The sequence below is a fragment of the Pipistrellus hanaki genome, assembly GCF_964339955.1.
Source record: "Pipistrellus hanaki genome assembly, chromosome: 1".
NCBI classification, from domain to species: Eukaryota; Metazoa; Chordata; class Mammalia; order Chiroptera; family Vespertilionidae; genus Pipistrellus; species Pipistrellus hanaki.
The window spans coordinates 53,241,621-53,262,015 of NC_140503.1; the positions used below are offsets into that span (position 1 = coordinate 53,241,621).

Sequence of the window (20,395 nt, forward strand, 5' to 3'; positions counted from 1 at the left end):
ACATGCCCTTGACCGGAATCGAACCCGGGACCCCTCAGTCCCCAAGCCGACACTCTATCCATTGAGCCAAACCGGTCTTGGCCACTTTTGCTTTTTATGTTTTGTTCTTTTTGTACAGTTTGAATGTTTTCCCAAATTTACATTTCTCTTTAAAATGTACAAAGATTAATACATTTTTATTATAAAAATTAAAATAGTAAAAATATTTGTGCTCTCAGACCATCTCATCTCCCCTCCTGCCCCACCAACCCTGGGAGGAATGGAAACTACACTGAGATCTTTTCGGTCTTCTACATTATGAGCCCCAGTGCACTTGACTATATGTTGAAAACTTTGATCATTTTATTTCTCACAGATTGTCAAAGTGCTGAATTTGTATACGCCAGTTAATGAGTTTGAAGAAAGAGTCTCTGTGTCATTTATTCGTACTATACAGGTAAGATCGCTCAAACACAGTTTTTTAATGGAAATTTTACAATTTGTTGAAGGATAATTTTTTAAAATTTTTATCATATTTTTACAGTGCATTAAGTTTTTCTTGTAACAGCTTATTGGGAAAATGAAGTTAATTTAAAACAAATGTAAACATTCTTCATTAGTTGGGGAATTTTGGGTAGGATTTTTGGCAGAAGAAAATTATCTTTATAGATTCAAAGAACTGATGCTCCACTTTTTTGGTTTTTGTTTTTTTATCTTAGATGCGTTTACGAGACAGGAAGGACTCTCCTCAGCTGCTCATGGATGCTAAACACATCTTTCCCGTCACCTTTCCCTTCAACCCGTCCTCCCTCGCCCTGGAGACCATCCAGATCCCAGCCAGCCTGGGCCTGGGCTTCATCTCCCGGGTCTGAAAGCCACATCGAGGCAAAAGGACAGTACATTTCTTGCCTGAAATAAGAACCCCTTATTTCCAGTCAACTACTGAAAACACACTTTAAAGAAGATGTAGTCATTATCTTCCAAACAAGAGGTTATTAACTGGAAATCTCCCTAGAATACTTTCATCACCTCGGAAAGAAAGTCACATTCCCTCGTGCTGTTACCTGTAGCACCGCCCACCCTTGCTCATTAGGTACCCCGAGTTCACATGCAGGTGTATGATGGAAGGAAGGGGGAAATGTATCTTGAGTTGCCAGCATTTATTTTAAATCCTTAGCACTACATCTAAATGGTGTAAAAAACCATAAATTCCAGATATGAGTGATTGGTAGGAAGGTACCCACAGAGAACGTACTCTGTATAACCAGAAGATAATCACTATTGAGTACATGTCGTATCAGTTTAGGAATCATGGTGATGTTGAACTGGATCACAGAAATCAACTACAGTAGGTATAATAACTGGACAAGTAACATCCTTTATGTGTCATTATGATGTAGAGATATTAAGAAAATGCTGTTTTGCTGTATCACATAGAAGTCCATTTGCACTGTAGTTTCCTGAGCATTTTAAGCTGCTGCTACATACTGGTTCTTCAACATGTAAGCGGTATTCTTGTTAGGTACTACGACAATAAGCTTCTCTTTTATCGACTCTGTTTACAGTACAATCAGATCAGTTTTAACTGGATTCTTTGCAAACATCTGTAGATTCACCTACACAAGTAGCAGACACTGGGAAGTCATGTAGTAATATGACAAAATGTTTGACATTCAGGGGTAGTATTAGACAGAACGGCAGTTGTTGGTGTCTATTTATTCAGGACATATTACAGTGGTGTGCTCATTATTTTTCCCTGGTGGATACCACATCAGGGTACAGTGTTCTGTAAAGTGACTTATTTTTAGTTCCCAGATCTGATTTCTGCAATGCATATAGTCAACCTTGACAGGTTTCCTTTCTTCTTAATTAGTAAGAATTAATCTCAGTCACTATCTAGAGAGCATTGTCAGAATATTCATGATTCAGGTCTTAAAACCTTGATTATCCTATAAATTATGCAAAAGAAGGTGTGTAATGAATAATTATGATTATTTTTTTTTAGCCTTTGCAATTTCTATAAATGTTCTCAGTAACGCTAGATACTGTAAAGAGCACCGTGTTAGAAATACTTTGACTTATATAAGAAATATTAGAAGATGGCTGAATTTTACAGAGAATTGGGCTTCATAAGACCCAGATTCTATGTTTTCATCCCTAAATTTTAATTAAACATACTCTTCATTTTTCCTTAAAAATCTTATACATAAAGCTTTCAGGTTGTGCAAATACAGTTCCTTAGCTTTCATCAGAAACTCTGGTTCTTCATTGCAATCATAGATTTATATAGTTTAACTCCCAGATGGTTTATAAAAATGCATCTTATTAAAATATGTGCAATATTATTAATGGAAGTCAAACAGTTTAGAACCAGTGATAAAGACTTTATTAAAAGATAAATACTATCTGTTAACTTATTTGGGTCTCAGATTCCTCTTTTATAAATAAGAGGATTGGACAACTGACTCTTAAGATCCCTTCCACGTCTAACCTCTCCTCTCGGCGCTCAGATCTTAGAGAAATGAGCTGTAGTTCCTCAATAAGTTTATCCTCTGATGTAGAGACCAGTGTTCAGTGCCTGTTAAGTCTGAGGGATTAATAAAACTATCACAAGTCTGTTTAGTTATAACCTTTCTTCAATGTGCATGATCTGTGCCCATGCTTTTAGAAAATTCATAGGTCTAGGTGATTTTTATTGAATCACATACTGTGATATTCAATTGGATACATTTATTTGCAAAACCAACCCAAAACATTACTAATTCAATCAGATTCTCTCAGTTTTTGGTTTGTCACTGGTTTTCAGTGAACAATGAACTTATAACCAGATGGTTCGTACTGAATGTGTCATAGTCTAAGAGTGTGAGGGGGACTTGAGTGGGGAGAGGCTCACCACAAAATGCCACCAGCGGTAGGCTGTCCACCGAAGCCCCCGACCTCCCCAGCTCCGCCCTGTGCAGCGTGTCCATGCGACCCTCAGTCTCGTCAGGTCTTCAAGATGCGCCGTGGCTCCCGCTGCCTTGCAGCCCCTTTTCCTGCTCCCAGACAGCTCGCGTCCTGAAGCATCTCTTGTCGAGGCCTTGGTCTCTCCCCGGACTGCTGTCCTGCTGGGCCGGAGGGCCTGTTCAGGGACGGCCACAGAGTTCTGCTGTTCCTGGGCTCCAGGCTCCCAGGACCCAGGTGGGGGTCGGAATTCACTTCTCTTAGCAGCCTGAAGACCTTTGGTCATGACAAGAGTACCTGAAGGAGGGGCCCCAGGGCCTGGTAACGGCTGCTACTTGAGGATGCAACCCTGTTCTGAGGACTGCTCACCCGCCCTGTCCATCCACACTCTCATGCAGCTGCACACACTTCCGGCAGCTTCCACCTGCCCCTGTGTTCGCTCCCCCCCTTCCGTCGAGCAATCCGTGTATTCCATCTCCGCTCTGACTGCATTGAAGGCAGCAGTGGATGTCGTCAGTCCTCAGCTGCCCCCTGGCCCGCCTGGAGGCTAGTCTGTAAAACTTGTTCTCCTCCTCTGTAGTACATTTTTAACATTATCACTAATTTACTTTTTCGTAATTCCTCTGTGACACACATTAGGAATTCAAAGATCTTGAAAGAATAGCAGTTCATTGTCTTAAGCCCTTCTCACTACTCAACTCCCCGCTCGCTCACATCTATTGATAGATTAGCTCGCACCTTGGAATTCAAAGTTGAAAAATAAGAAGCAGTTTCCCTTCTTGTAGCTTTTCTTAGGTTAAGGCTTTGATCCACCTGAGAGTAACTGCAATGATGGGGAAAGAAGAATATGGTATAAGATCCACAAATGTGGCTTCATGATTTCTTTGGAAGTTTTGAAAAATCCCCATGTACCTGACACTTCTTTTGTCAGGATAAAAGTACATATCTATATATTCCAAAGCCAACTTAAAGGAGATTTGGGGGTTGGGATCAGTTAGTATGATTTGCTTTATTTCAGTGGATAATTGAGAGTTGGCTCTTTCAGGGTAATAGTGTATAATATAGAGCAAATCTGTTCATAACAGTGGGGGAAACTATGAAAATATTTTATTAAGAATCTCAGTACAGTGACTAGAGAAATTACTTTCCTGGTAACCCTAGGTAAAGAGGCAACTGTCACCATCTGAGAAGTCTCTCTCTCTCTCAACTCACTCTCTCAAACACACACAATCACCAGTTCATAGAGTTGCCCAGGAGGCATAATCAAGTATCCTCTGGGTAACTTCAACTACTTAGGATAAAACAGCAACAATTAGTGTTTGACCTTTAAATTCTCCTGTAGAACATACCTCGCATCTGGCTCTGCTTTCCTCCAGCGTGCTTTCTCTTACCTCACTGTATCCTCACAGCAGCACCGGAGGGTAGAACTGTGGCTAAGTCATCTGCTGATGGTGATATGGGAGGTAGGCCCCGCAGCCCTCCACCCCAGCAGCTCTCCCCACAGCAGCGGCAAGTCCTGGGGTCACATCTGTTCCTCGGCACCTGTGGGGTGCCCCGGGTCAGCAGGAGTTGCTCTTTCTCTTTATCAGAGTTGGCAGCTGGCATATGGGAGCTGAGCAATGAGCAATGTCGACTTCCTTTTGCTAATGAGACAGCGCCTAGAGCCAGTGGTTTTCTTTCTGTCACAGTTGCCTGCTACCACTAGGCGTGGCTTTGTAATTACCTAGTGCTCCCTTGCAGGGTGCAACGCTCTGTGTGTAGGTCATTAATTAGTAGCAGGCTGTCTCAGCCTGACGGAAAGCAGTGAACGCCTCCCAAAGTGATGAGGAAGGTCACTCTCCACACACCCCCTCTGTTAGAGCCAACAGGTGAGCTGTGAGAGCCACCAGGGAGCTGGGCAGCCCTTGGGGAACCTGCAGCTGCAGGCCAGGCCCATGGGTGCTTCTGAGAGTCATCCCCCGTCCGGCGGTGCACAAGTCAGGGTGTGCTTAGATGTTACTGTGTGTGCATGCTGCCAGTGTCTGCTTTGCGGCTAGGAGGTGTGCTGTATGCATGCGTGTTAGGGAGGCTGTGTGTTGCTGTGGCCTCCGTTCGTGGATAAGGGCATCGTCATTTCTTCTCAGGCCGTGCTGTGAGGGCCGCCTTAACCCCTGCTCCCTTCCCTCCTGGAGCTGCCTTAAGTTCTCCAAAACTTTTCCTCTGTACAGGGATGTCTTGCCTGGAGAGAAGATCAAGCCCTGTTTCTCAAGGTCTTGTGAGGGTTTTGGTTGGGTGTGGCCTCCAACCACTAATTCCTTTCCCAGAGTCTGCATGCTCCTCCCCCACCCGTTCCTTCTTCCTTTCTTTTCTGTTATTTCCGAACAGGTAGTAGAACTCTGAGGCAGCAACAATCTCAGAGTCGATGGAATGTGGACTTAGAAAGCCTTCCTGAGTTTGGGGGTCAAGGGGAGGGAGGACTCTGTGTCACAAGAAAGCAAATGAACATATGGAAGAAATGTTAGATTTTTTGGTAGTATTTAAATGACTTGTTTTCCACCAGCCTTTTCTTAATAAATAAAGGTAAAGAGTACCACTGTAAAACTTTTCATGGGCATTCTTTAAAAATATTTTTTAAGAACCCGGTACTATAAAAGGTTGAAAACATGAAAAAGTGCTATAAATTTGAACCCATTGCATTACCCTAAATTAAATCAGCCTGGAGTTAGTGGGTTTTCAGAAGATCAGGAACAGAAAAGTACTGTGTGACATATCTGCCAAAATGTGTTTTATACATTTTTTAATTTTATAATTCGGTCTAGCTAAAATGTTCATTAGCTTAACTTAATGGGTGTTAGTAGAGTCATAAATATCTGAAGTGACTAACCTTTTTAGTACTGTAATATTGCCTGAACTATTTGAAAGAAAAATGTTTTTGAGTTGAAACTGGAATGTATAATTCAATGCTTGGTAGGTGAGTACATTTTAAAGCATTTTTCAGAGTCAATAATTTCAAATGTCTTATTGTTGCCATATATTGTAAGATTTTAGCTCACATTTCAGGCTTTCTAAATCATTTGAGCCATTTATTTTTCCCAAAAAAATGCTGATATTTCACACATTAAATGTGGATATGTGTGTTGTAATTTATGATTCCTAGCTATGTATTTCTGTGGAGTCCTGGAGTAAGGTTGACATTTTTGTTGGAAATTCTAATTGCTTTAACAGTGTTGCACAGAAATGAGCTCATGACATTTAACATATTGTATTTTAATTATTAACTTTAAATTGTTAATTTATTGTGAAATGGTTATACGGTTTAACTAAAATGAAATTGAACATTGTAATTTTCCAAACAGTTTTTCTTCTTGGACCTGGAAAAGTTTTTAGGTACAGTATTCATTAAGAAGGAAGCAGAAGTTCTGAGAAATGAAGGAATTACCAACCAACTCTAGGTTTATAGGAAACCCATCCCAGCATATCTCACATGTAGTTTTTAAAAATAAGTTAATAATTCACCTCATTTTAACAAGAGCCTTTGAAACATGGGTTTTTCACTAGATATCACCTAGTGCTAAGATGGAAACCAAAACAATATCAGATTGACATTTAAGCTCTAAATTTGTAGTTGTCTAATGTTGTACTTAGTAAATGTGTGTCATTAATGCTGTATTCTCCTAGCTATTATAGAAAATTCTTCAAATAAAGATATGGATATAAAGGATTTTTGTTGGTGTCTTATAAATAAATCCACAACACATGAAACATGGAATATATACCAACATAGGCCACATTCTGGACCATCTTTAAAATTTAAAAAATAGAAGTCCTATAATGTATGCTTTCAGACGAAAACAGAATTGAACTAGAACTCAATGACAAGAAAAATGGTTGAAAAATCTCTAAATATTTGGAGATTAAACAGCACACAAGGGCACATACTTTGGTTGCATGTTTGGGCAAAGTGGGAGGCAACCAGTTGATGTGTTTCTCTCCCTCATCCCTTTCTTCCACTTTGTTTTAAAAATCAATGGGAAAAATATCCTTGGGTAAGGATTTTTAAAAAATTAACTCAAGAAATATAGTTCTTTTAAAGGTAGGAATTAAAATGGTCCACTAAAAAAAAAAAAAAAAAAAAAATCCATCACCACAAATACTGGTAAAAGAGAAGCAGAGGAATAAAAAAGACCTGAGCCTTATTGAAAAGATGTCAATCATAAATCCAGCCGAAGCCGGTTTGGCTCAGTGGTAGAGCATTGGTCTGCAGACTGAAAGGTCCCAAGTTCGATTCCGGTCAAGGGCATGTACATTGGTTGCGGGCACATCCCCGGTAGGGGGTGTGCAAGAGGCAGCTGGTCGATGTTTCTCTCTCATCGACGTTTCTAGCTCTCTATCCCTCTCCCTTCCTCTTTGTAAAAAATCAATAAAAATAAAAAATAAAAAATCTCAAATCCAACCACATCAATGGTTACATTAAATGTGAACGGATTAAACACTTCTACCAGAAGCAGAGATTGTGAAACTGGATTGAAAAAACAAAAAAGCAATAAAACATAACATGGCCCAACTGTATTGCTGTCTATAGATTAACAATCATGGGTTGAGAAAAAAAGAGAAAAATATATCAATCCCATTCAATATTGAAAAAAAAAACAACATATAACAAACTAGGAGTAAGAGGAACTTCATGTATGGAAAGACCTACTGCTAACCTTATAATTAATGACAACAAAACACAAAACAAACAAACAAAAAATAGAATACTTTCCCCCCTAAGTTAGGAACAAGGCAAGAATGTCTATTTGTTCTTACCACTGCCACTCGACATTGTGCTGGTGGTTCTAGCCAACTCAATAGGCACATACAAAAATAAATGCACCTACGCTGAAAAGAAAGTTTTAAAAAGTGTATTCATTTGCAAATGGCACTTTGTGGAAAATCCTAAGGAATCCACAAAAATTTTCTATAATAAATTCAGGAAAGGTCACAAGATATATAAAATCAATTACATTTCTATATATTAGCAATAAACAATTGGGAAATGAAATTAAGAACTTATATAAAGGCCGAGACCAGTTTGGCTCAGTGGATAGAGCGTCTGCCTGTGGACTCAAAGGTCCCAGGTTCGATTCCAATCAAAGGGCATGTACCTTGGTTGTGGGCACATCCCCAGTAGGAGGTGTGCAAGAGGCAGCTGATCTGTGACTCTCAAGATGTTTCTAACTCTCTATCTGACTCTCTTCCTCTCTGTAAAAAATAAAATATATTTAAAAGAAAGAACTTATATACATTCATAATAGCATAAAAAAGAATAATACGCCTGAGAATCAAGTTAGTAAAAGAAGTGCCAGGCTTGTACACTGAAAACTACAGAACATGGCTTAGCCATCTTGCAGAAGTTTTCCAGCAATCCACACACTTCCCAGAGGCTGGTGCTCAACCAGGATGGGACTTTTGACCATTAAAAAAAAAAAAAGTCAAATAATTGTACAATTTCCCAAAAGTCCTGCTAGGGTTTTTGTTCCAAATATATTACGCTTATATATTATTTATTTGGGTAGAATTGACACCTGTACAACATGAAATATCCCCATCCATGAAAATCACACGTCTCCCCATTTTACTGAGGTCTTCTTTTATGCCCACGAAGGGAAATTTAAACATTTTCTCCACAAAGGCCAAGTGCTTTTTTGTTAGTGTAATTTCTGGACACTTCGTATTTCCGTTGATATTATACATACCTTATTTTCCTATTATCCTTTCTTCGTATTTTCTAAATGGTTATTGTGGTTATAAAGAAAAGCTACTCGTCTTTATATTTTATTTTGAATATGGTCACCTGGCTGAACGAGATCTCACAAGTTTGTTGCTTCTCCTGGGATTTCTATGGAAATGGTCATACCCTTCTGCTCTGGACGGTACACACACAGCGGCTTACGGAGCTGAAGCCGCGGCGGGACAACCCTGGAGGCACCTGCTTCCCGCGGGCAGGCGGCGCCTGGCGCTCCGCCTGGTTCCTGGAGGGGCGCTCGGCCGGCGGGGGGGACCACTGCACCGGGGGGAGGGTCGCGCCCCGCCCCGCCCCCGCCCCGGCCAATCGCGGCGAGGAGTCGGGCCGGAGGGACCAATCGGCGCCGCCCTCCTGGGAAAGTTGGTGGAGCCGCAGGAAACTTCTCCCGCAGGACGTCCCGGCGCTGCCCGTGGCGCCCCGCACCGCCACCTCCCGGGCCTCAGAGCCGCGCGTCGCCCGGTCACCCGGTTGCCCCGTCTCGGCCTCGAGCTGCCCAGGCCCCTGCGCTCATGGCGGTGGCCGCGCTGTACACGCAGGTAGGGCGGGGGCGGGGGCTGGAGGGAAGCGGCGGCGCCTATGCTGACTGTACCTGTGCCGCCACCCGTGCACCTGGCGCGCCCGCTGCTCGAGGGGCCGCGGAGCCCGGGGACGAGGGCGCGGGGAGCCTCGGCCCCCGAGGACCCGGGGCCCTGTCCGTGGGGAAGGCGCCCCTGACGCCTGGGTCCCCTCGGGACTGGAAGACCGAGAGTCCCGGGGCCGTCTCCGCGGCGCTCGTCCCTCTTCCTGAGCCACAGGTGCGATCTGTTGCCCGCGGGCTCGCAGAAACCTCAGACGCGGGAGAATTAGCGCATCCACCGTCTTCCCGGACCTCCGGGGAGCCTCAGATCGCTGGGCTCAGAAGTGTGGGAGCGCTTTGGGGGCTGCTTTCTGGAATTGCCGGGTCTTCCGGAGGCCGGCACGCGTGTTTAAGTTCCTCAGAGGCCGGAGCTGCCCCTGCCTGGCCGGGTGGCCCAGGCCTCACCCTACACGCTGGGGGCTTCTAGGAACCCAGGTGCCGACTCAGGCTCCTCACCCAACACTGATGTGGTGCTGGCAGTTTGTAAACCACCTTCCATACCCACCCCTGACCGCAGGAATCACTAGAGCATATCCGTGGGGGCCGAGGGCTCCACAATTTAGGTGGGAAAGATGGCATTCCCACACAGTGTCCAGAACTTTCTTAGATGGCCTTGGTTAATAATTGGGATAAAAAGTGTGAAAAAGTGTTGGACCTTTGGAAAAAAACCCACTTCAATCGCCATAAAGCCAGGTCCTCCTATACCCTTCATCCTCAGGATTCAAATTGATGAGACTGCAGCCCATTCATTTCTCCTGACACATGCCCCATCTTTATATTTAAAGACATTGTTGTTATAGATGGAAACAGTAGTTGTACGTAAATATTTCAGTAGCCCAAGCAATCTTTTTCTTCTACCTTGTTTAATTTGTAACAGACGTTTTCCCCTCTAATGCATGTGCTCCCGTTAACTAGTGTTCTAAACGGACAGTGTTTGAATTGCCTCTGTTCTAGGCAGGTTTTACCAATGAGAATACGAGCTATCAGATAGCCAACAGTGCTTCTTTGGTCTTCAATTTACTGGTGGTAAACAAACAAACAAACAAACAAACAAAAAAACTTGAACAAAATTATTCTTGGAAGATACTTTGGAGGACAGAGAAAACTGTTAACCCATTTTAAGTAACAATCCCTCCCACTCCCTATCATCAAGTGCCTCATAAATATATGTAGGTTTACAGTTGTGAGTACATGAAACACAGAGTTTATTCTTAGACTAGAGACTCGGTGCATGAATTCGTGCACAGGTGGGGTCTGGCCGGCCCACCCGGATGCGGGCCCATCAGGCTGGGCTGATGGGGAGGAGAGACTGTGGGCCATTGGCTGGCCAGCCCTGCCCCCAATCGGGGTGTTGGGGGCCAGGCCGGCCGAGGGGGGTGGAGAGGCCTGATTGGGGCCTGGATCAGGCTTGTTGGATGCCACAGTGTGTGTCATAGCCACTGGTCATTCCGGTCATTCTGGTCATTCCACCATCTGGTTGCTGGGATTTTATGTAGATAGGTTATTAATTATTGTATTATTTATTTGTATTACAACTGTAAACCTACGTTTGTCCACCCGTATATGAAATGCTAACTCGGACCAGGCACAGTGTAGGAAAACGGATGTGGAAGAGTTTTCTAGAGATGAGCTTGAATGGATAGAGAATCTGAGAATCCTCCGGAGCCAGAGGAGCCTTGATGGCTGCCCCTACCCACGTTGTGCCCAAGGAGACACAGGTGTCCCTAGGCTGCCGCCTTCCTTCCAGACGGGGAGTCACCCCTTCAATTTCAGAGGTGCATGGTCCTCCGTTTGTGTAGCTGCCTGTTTAGGCTTTAGAGAGCTTACTTCGTTAAAGATTAAAAAAATATATATATATATATACTCAATTTTTCTTTTCCCACATTTCTCTCCCTACCCTATTTCTCTCACAAGGAAAAAAAATCTACAAAGTAGCCCTAGGTGGTTTGGCTCAGTGGATAGAGCGTTGGCCGTAGGACTGAAGGGTCCTGGGTTCGATTCTAGTCAAGGGCATATGCAACAGTTGTGGGCTCGATCCCCAGGAGGCAGCGAATCAACGATTCTCTCTCATCATTGATGTTTCCATCTCTCTCTCTCTCACTCTCCCTTCCTCTCTGAAATTAATAAAAATATATTTTTTATTTTATTTTATTTTATTTTATTTTTAAATATATTTTATTGATTTTGTACAGAGAGGAAGCGAGAGAGATAGAGAGTTAGAAACATCGATGAGAGAGAATCATCGATCAGCTGCCTCCTGCACACCCCCCACTGGGGATATGCCTGCAACCAAGGTACATGCCCTTGACCGGAATCGAATCCGGGACCCTTCAGTCCCCAAGCTGACGCTCTATCCATTGAGCCAAACCGGTCTCGGCAAAATATATTTTTTAAAACCTACAAAGTATACTGTGTACATTTTCAGAGAAGGAAAATGGTAATATATATTCTTTCCTATTCTTTTCCATATCAACACACACTTCATTTTTAAAATTTATTTACTGACTTGAGAGAGAGAGAGAGAGAGAGAGAGAGAGAAATAGGGAGGAAAGGAGGTAGAGAAGGAGGGAGGTGTTATTTATGATTCAGTGGTTGATTCTTGTATGTGCCCTGACCAGAGATGGAACCCACAATCTTGGCATATTGGGATGACTCTCTAACCAACCTAGCTACCTGGCCAGGGCAGCATACACTTCATTATAGTTTACGTTCAATAATATTTTGTATTACTTTCAGGTGAATAGCATAGTGGTTAGACATTCATATGCTTTACAAAGGGTTTCCCCCAGTATTTTGAGTACCCACCTGGCACCATCCATAGTTATTACAATATTATTGACTACATTTCCTATGCTGTACTTTACATCCCCACAGCTATCCTCTAACTACCCACCTGCACTTCTCAATCCCTTCACCTTTCCACCCAGCCCAACCACCCTCCCCTCTGGCAACCATCAGTCTGTTGTCTGTATCCATGAGTCTGTTTCTGTTTGTTTGTTCATTTACATTGTTCTTTAGATTCCACATATAAGTGAAATCAAAGATTTCTTTCTTAGATGAAATCTAAACCCTCTCCCTTGCTTCCCTACCACTCCCCCCATCTCCCCCACCCCACCCCTCATCCACCCTCCTGAGTCTAAAGATCTAGCCGATTGTCCTAGAATGTCAGCCCACAGGATTGGCCTAAGTCAAATGACTGGAGACTCTTAGCCACATTTAACCCACACACCATCTTAGACACACAAAGTTTTAAAACAACCTGAAACTCATTTCTGCACCCCAGCAAATAGAGACCCTGCAGTAGGGTGGCGGGTGGGCTGTCCATTCAGGGCTCCCTGTGTGGCAGCCACACCAACCCCATGGTGGCTTGGCTGCCCCAGTCACCCCCTCACACAGTTACCTGCCTGGCCTCTGTCTGATCTCTTCCTGCCCAGCTCTTGAAGACAGGTACTCTCTCCCATAAAATATTTATTGGGCACTTTCTGTGTATAAAACTTTATGCTTGGGGAAGGTCAGAAAGTATTGTGTGGGTTTTTAAGTGATAGTCCTGCCTCTCAAGGAGTTTTCTGATTGGTGAGAAGTGAGAAATGACATGTCACCCAGCCTGCCAAGGCGTAGAAGGCAGGGAGGAGCATGGTGGGCAACGGAGCCAGAAGGGGAGGGTCATGGCAGCCAGAGGTAGGCCAGGGCCTCACACTCCTGGGAAGGTTTTAAGGGGGGAGGGAGACAGGATCAAGGGCAGTGCTTTAGGAGGTTGGGAGTGCCGGCAGGGCCTGTGGGACTCTGTGCCGAGGCCAGAATCGCATTGCTGATGTGTCAGGTGAGCTTGGCCGCCCGGGAGAGACCTAGGGCTGCGGTACTGGAAACAGAGGATGAGGCAGCGCCCGGAGAGCATGTGGAGACAGGTGAGGGGAGAGACCGGACTGGCGTGTGTGCGGGAGAGGGACCCGCAAGGGTGACATGGAGGTGAGCGTCTGGATGGTTGGGAGTGGGGGCGCACCATTGACACAACGAGGGACAGCAGGAGGCGGGGATGTTTCTTAGGAAAGTCCTGAGGCAAATCCCTGCCAGGGGTTGCGGTGGTGGGGCTTCCAGGCGGTTGCAGGTTGGTGTGGACTCCGGAGGACGGGCCAGGAGGCCTGTGCCCGGAGGTGGAGCTGAGCCCAGGCAGTGCGGGCCTCACCAAGGGAGAGAAGAGGGCGAAGACAGGGAAATCTGACCAGGGAGGGAGGGACGCGGAGGGGCCTGGGCTAGAGCCAGGACAGGGAGGAGGAGACAGGAGAGCCGGCATCTGGAACCGAGGAAGAGAGGTTCCGAGAAACAGGGACTCCTGGGAGGAAGTGGTGAGAGCAGCAGTTGCTTCGGGGAAAGTGTACATCGGCCCATCTCTTTCCCAGTGCCGTTTGGCGACACGCCTGAGAAACGTACAGAGCGCTTACCCAGCAGTTCCCCGCTGGGAAAACCAGTCCGGTCATTCTCTTCGTGAGGCCTCTAGAGGCTCCGTCACTTTCAGACTCGCTAACTGGCCATGAGGTCCCGCCTCTCCGCCTCACCTCCCAGCCCCCTGCCCACCAGCTCCTGCCTAGGCACATGCTGCACTGACTTCTTTGTTTTAAAATTATTTTATTGATTAAGGTATTACACATGTTCATATCCCTCCATTGTCCCCCCTACCCCACTCCCATACATGCCCTGACCCTCAGTGTTTTGCATCCATTGGTTTTACTTATATGCATGCATACAAGTTAATCTCTTACCTCCCTCCCCTTTCCCCAGCCTTTCTGCTGTAATTTGACAGTCTGTTCGATGCATCTCTGCCTCTGTATCAATATTTTTGTTTATCAGGTTATAATGTTCTTTACTATTCATAAATGAGTGAAATCATGTGGTATTTCTCTTTCACTGACTGGCTTATTTCGCTTAGCATAATGTTCTCCAGTTCCATCCATGCTGCTGCAAATGGTAAGAATTCCTTTTTTTAAAGCAGCATAGTATTCCATTGTGTAGATATACCATAGTTTTCTAATCCACTGATCTGCTGATGGGCATTTAGGCTGTTTCCAAATCTTAGCTATTGTGAATTGTATTGTTATGAGCATATATCCTTTCTGAATGGTGTTTCTAGTTTCTTTGGATATATATTCCTAGAAGTGGAATCACTGGGTCAAATGGGAGTTTCATTTTTAGGTTTTTGAGGAAACTCCATACTATTCTCCATTCCCACCAGCAGTGCTCGAGGGCTCCTTTTTCTCTGCATTCTCACCAGCACTTGCCATTTATTGATTTGTTGATGATAGCCTTTCTGACAGATGTGACATGGTACCTCATTGTCATTTTAATTTGCATCTCTCGGATGATTAGTGACTTTGAGCATGTTTTCAATATGTCTCTTGGCCTTCCTTATGTCCTCTTTCGAAAAGTATCTATTTAGGTCCGTTGCCCATTTTTTGATTGGGTTATTTATCTTCCTTTTGTCAAATTGTATGAGTTCCCTATAAATGTTAGAAATTAAACTTTTATCGGAATTAACGTTGGCAAATATGTTCTCCCATGCAGTGGGCTTTCCTGTTGTTTTGCTTTCTGCACCGACTTCTTGCTGCCTCTCAGTGCACTCCTCTGCCTGGGCCCCTGGGCTCTCCCTGCTTGAAATGTTTGTCTGTCTCTCCTTTGCTCACCCCTGCCTGAACCTTCCAGATTCCATTTGAGCAGGGCTCGTCTGAGAAATCTTTGACTTCCAAGGGGCACCGTTACTGTGACTGTTAACAGCTCATTAGCTCTCGGTCTCCCCTGATGACCAAGAGTTTCTAGAGAACATGGAGCACTGGGCACCCAATATGTGTTTGATGTGTGCATGCATGAGTGAATGAGTCTTTCTGCTCTCAGAAAAAGCCACGGGCATGACAATGAAGATGTTGATGATGGTTACTTTTATCTCGGTCACTGAGTACTTTTTATGTGCCAGATACTGTCCTTAAAACTTTATGTGCCTTCTTTCACTTAATCTGAATAACCAGTATCCCAGCCTTACAAATGACCCAGGTTAAGTTGTCTAAGGTTCCATAGATGTGATGGAGCCAGGATTAAATGCCTAAATTCTTAACACCTCCCACTACCATCCCCTTGGTTTTACAGCCTTATCGTCTCCTTCCTCTTTAAGAGAGCTGACCTTCCTCCCACACAGAGGACTGGTGGGAAGTCCATCCACTTCATAGCTGCCTCCCCTTATGCCGGGTTGTTTATCACATCGTTTCTTCTAATAACAACTGGAAACAAACCCAGTGTACAGCAAAAGGGGTAGAATTTGGTGGATTATAGGAGACCCACCGGATAGAGTAGTGTGAAGCCATTAAAAATGCTACTTAACGAAGAGTTCTTAGCAAAATAGGGGGAAATGCTTGTGTTCCATAAAAAAATGAGGGCACAGAAATTGTATATGCTGTGTGATCATAAACATGTAATATATGTTTATATGTGGCCTTCTTCCTTTCAAACCAAGGAGGAAGTCCATGTGTCAGTAACCGAAGACTGGGCAGCCAGTTGGTTTATAGCTGCCAAAAGTCAGGGAGGGTGAAGGCCAAGAAAGGGTCATTAGGTTTGACCACTAGGAGGTCCTTGGCACTGCTTCTCTTTCAGTAGATCTGTGAGGGCGAAAGGGGACGCCTGAGCATGGTCACGGGCTGAAGTGAGGGAAGTGGAGGACTGGAGTCTGACGCTATAAGACAGGCACCAGGCATGAGATAGCCTCAAAAGGAGGTGGGGACCTGAGGCTGTGGCCCCAGGAGTGGAAGACATGGAGATGTTTAGAAGGAAGGAAGCCCAGAGGCTTGACAGCTGCTGAGGTGCCACGTGGGCGGGGCTGAGAGATTGGGGAGAGTGACAGCACCACCGGCCTTTGCTCTTACAGCATCCCTCCAGACCCTCAGCACCAAGGCCGCCTTCCTCTGGGGGAGTTTCAATGCCTGGTGTCTGTCTTAGCTCCGTGGGCAGTTTTCTGGAGCTGGCCTGCTGAGCCATGAGTGCCGTGGCAGTGTGGGGTGCACCCTGCTGTGATTGCCCTCAGTGCAGGCAGCAGTAAGTCCCTATTCTGTGTTTCAAGGACAGCTGCTCCTGTAGGTGTTGGCTGAGGTTGAGTCTGGTTCTGCCCCTTGATAACTGGGTGACGTCATACAAGTTACTTAACCTTCTGGGTTTTCACATTCATAAAACGGACTTAGGTTTTCCAGTCATTGTAAGGATTAAATCATCTGTGTAAAATCCTTAGCAAAATACCTGACACACAATGCTTAATAAAAGTTTTTTAATATCGATGTTATTATAATACTGTTGACTTGGGGTACCTGTATACTGGACTTTACATGTATCCCTATTAAATTTTCCAACTTGTTGTTTAGTGTTCTGCAGATTGGTTAGCAGTCCTGACCATCCTTGGCTAATAACACTTCATCTGATGTTTGATGCACACGTGTTGTTTTTCATCTGAGATGTTGGTGAAAGTGATGAGTGGAGATGAGGCACCAGAACTCTATGGCACCTCTAAAGACCTTCCTTAAAATATTCTCACTCATTCATCAGAACTCAGGCTATGACTGCCTTTAGCCACAGATTCACAGATTCTATTATCCTTCAACTGTTTGTTTCTTTCACTTGTGCATGAGGAAATCACAGACATCTTCACTGAAGTGTTGCTTAAATTCAGATGTGAAGTGTCTTTTTTTCCCCCCTGCAGCACTTTTATTTTGAAGTGTCTTGACTAGCAGTCTGGGGTCTGTGGCTAAACTCAGGTCAAAATTCAGCTTAATGACTTTCCTTTTGGTTCTTCTAAGCAGCCTTTTAGATTTTTATAGATCATCAACAAGTCTGGAGAACTAGATTTATCTGTTGTGTTGTACATGGGTGGTTCAAAAGAGTAAGAAAAAAAAGGGGGGGGGAGGGGACATAAAGACTAAACTACCACCTAGCCTTTCATTGATGCAACTGAACTACTGCAAATTCAAGTTTTTGTTCAGAGATGTTCATTGAACATCTAGTGCTAGTAGGGGCAAATCACTGTATTGGGTTCTAGGACAAAAAGACAAGGCTCTTTAAGTCTAAATGTTAATGGGGGAGATGGAAGTGAGCCGAAAACCTGGGAAGGGTAGAGGAAGCGTTCAACTCTGCCTGGGGTGATGGTGCCAGGGGAAGTGCCACAGAGAAGGGGGTTTTGAGCTGATTCAGCTGCAGTTGCTCAGGGCTGGGGAGGGGAGGGGGCCTCGGGGGTGGAAGGACTCCAAGTGTTCAGGGCGCTCTGTGAACTGCTGGGGTCTGGGTGGGAAGCAGACTGGGGGCGGATTCACAAGAGGTGAGCCCAGGAGGAAAGCTGGTTAAGACAGGCATAACCTGAGCTTGGGATCTGTATCTGAGGACATTTGGGGGTTGATGTCTAGAAGGCAATTGGGATTGTGGTCTAGACCCATGGGGAGAGCTGGGCTGGAGGACTCAGTGGTACACGGTCTTGGAAGCCGTGTTGTGAGAAGACCAGGAGAGACTTTGGGAGGCACGAAAGGAGACCTAAGAAGGGTCCTGGGGAACGAGGGAAGAGGAGGAGGAGAGAGGGAGCGCTGGGTCACCACTCTGGTCTGGCTGATCCAGAATGTGTGGAGTCCCTTCCAGGCCAGAGGTGTCTGAGGAGGAAACCGGTGACATTCCGTGATCCCCGTGAGGTCTGCAGATGCCAGTAGACCCCCTCAAATGGGCGGGGGGCAGGGAGGAGAGAAAGGATGGGGGCAACCAGAGAAGATGCTGCTCCCTCTCACGTGAGCATGTGGGGTATGCGGATTGGACACGTTCCTGGGAACATATCACTTCCTAAGGGTCAGTGCCTTTGCCTCATTCCCGCGCCTCCGATGGCTTGGGGACACCACAGTCCCCTGGCCCGGCGGGAGTTGGGGGGGAGGGGAGAGTCCCAGGGAAGGTGTGGGAGATGGGCCTGCCCCAGAGGGTCGCCTGAGTCAGTGGCTCCTGCTCCAGGAAAAGGAACTACACTGGGAGATCACATGAGAGCGAGTCACATTGTTTGCAGGAACTGCGTGTTTGTCCAAATGCTGTAAAGTTCGCTCTTCCTCCGCTTTGAAGTGTTGCCTTGTGGGTAAAGGAATGAGAGGAAGAAGGGAGGGACCGAATGGGTGTAACTTATGTGGAACTCGGTAAACTTTGGTGTGTTTACTTACCAGGCTGGGTTTCAGCCTAAATGACTGGCAGCGCTGTCGGTAGAGGCACAGGGCCCAGGAGGGGGTGGGGAGTCCGGAAACTCAGGGGACCAAGGGGGCCACTGTGTTCACACCAGAAGAGAGCAGACACGTCCTAATAGTACCTACCGTTAGCACTACTCTGAGCTGAAATAAACCAGTGGAACAAATGTAACCTGAGTGCTGGGAGGATCTGTGCGCCCTCAGCAGGTGGTTGTACCTGGTCCCAGGAATGTGTCCGCACCGCAGACCCCCACATGCTCAGAGAGATCAGAATTGTTTTCAGGGCCAGACTCGTGTAGTTAAAAGTAGTTCAAGTAGGAGTCCTGGCCCTGGCTCCCCTAGAGACTCTCTGTGTGGTAACTGGTGGGTTACTGACCTCTCTGGGCTCCAGGTTAGGGATCAGGAAAACAAAGGCTTAGGTTGGCTGAGGGATTTGAACATTACTTCTCAGACCCCAGCTTCCGTGGAGGACTTGACAGACCTCAGCCACAGCCCCCTCTGGGCTCCTGCCTGGACACCTCCATTTTCTCCTCTTTCTCCCGTTTCACTGAAGTCAGCTTTCTGCGCTATGTGAAGAACACCTGGAGTAGACAACCTTCATGGGCCCTTTCAGCTCTAAAATCCTACGGAGACCAATTCATGATAAATTGGAATATTCTGTTAATGATTTCAGCTTTATGAGCTTAGTAAGAAATACCTCCAGTAGCAGACCTGAGGTAGAAAATGGTAGCCCATGGCAACAAGGATGCATAGAGTGTGGGTGTCTGTGTCTGAGAGGTGTGTGTCTGTGTGTGTTTATTAGGCTTCTGTCCACCTATTTGCAGGGGGAGGGGTGTATTTGAGTATGTGTCATTGCTGCCAAGTCATGCTTCCTCTCTCTCCCTCCCTCTCTCAGGTCTTACCCTCCCATGCTACATTTCAACAAGTTTCTGCTGTTAACTAGCTGTCAATTAAAGCAACCCAAATAACTTAGGGAGTCATGATTGATATCCAACCAATTTCATATATATATATAAGCATTTGTCAGTCATCTTATGCTTATTTTTCAAATATATATATATATATATATATATATATATATATATATATATATAGTTTTTAGAAGTATTTCTTACCTTTCGAGACAGCATGGAGGGACCTAGAGAGTATTACTGTATGCTAAGTGAAATAAGCCAGTCAGAGGAAGACAAGTATCACATAATCTCACTCATATGTGGAATCTAATGGCCAAAATAGATCTAGAAACATAGAAGCAAAGAACAGAATGTGGAAGGAAGACGGGGAAGGTGGGTAGGTGAGAAGTGATCAACCAAAGAACATATATGCATGCACATATGCATGACACATGGATACAGTGTGGGAACAAGGGGGACATATGTAATACTTTCAACAATAAAGATTTTTGAAAAATATATATATTATTATTGATTTCAGAGACAGGAAGGGAGAGGGAGAGGGAGAGGAAATGGGAAAGGGAAAGGGAGAGAGAGAAACATCAATGATGAGAGAGGATTATTGATCGGCTGCCCCCTGCGTGCTCCTTACTGGGGATTGAGCTTGCAACCTGGGCACATGATCTGCCCAGGAATCGAACCATGACCTGCTGGTTCTTGGGTCGACATTCATCCACTCAGCTACACAGACTGGGCACCTCGGCTTTATCTCAAACAACATTCAGGTGTGACTGCTAAATTTTGGAGTGTGAGACCACACTCTTCCTAATATGTGAATTATTAGGCTTGTGTATTCATCGGCTTGGGCTGACGTAAGACTATACCACAGCCAGGGTGCTAAACAACTTGTTTCTCACAGTTCTGGAAGCTGGGCAGTCCTGTTGCAGGGCTGGCAGGGTTGGTGTCTGGA

At 45.2% G+C, this 20,395-nt stretch overlaps 2 protein-coding genes across 7 annotated transcripts in view; both read left to right on the forward strand.

Annotated features, from left to right (window-relative positions):
* MYO5A (myosin VA) overlaps positions 1–6,622 on the forward strand; it is a 182,691-nt gene extending 176,069 nt beyond the window's left edge. For all 4 annotated transcript variants that reach the window (XM_084894025.1, XM_084894026.1, XM_084894027.1 and 1 more), the window contains 2 exons: positions 356–436; positions 699–6,622. In XM_084894025.1, the coding sequence (XP_084750151.1) occupies positions 356–436; positions 699–851 (234 nt within the window). In that variant the 3' untranslated portion in view covers positions 852–6,622. The remainder of the gene's footprint in view (positions 1–355; positions 437–698) is intronic.
* Positions 6,623–9,059: 2,437 nt separating this feature from the next.
* MYO5C (myosin VC) overlaps positions 9,060–20,395 on the forward strand; it is an 88,233-nt gene continuing 76,897 nt past the window's right edge. For all 3 annotated transcript variants that reach the window (XM_084894049.1, XM_084894050.1, XM_084894051.1), the window contains exon 1: positions 9,060–9,225. In XM_084894049.1, the coding sequence (XP_084750175.1) occupies positions 9,199–9,225 (27 nt within the window). In that variant the 5' untranslated portion in view covers positions 9,060–9,198. The remainder of the gene's footprint in view (positions 9,226–20,395) is intronic.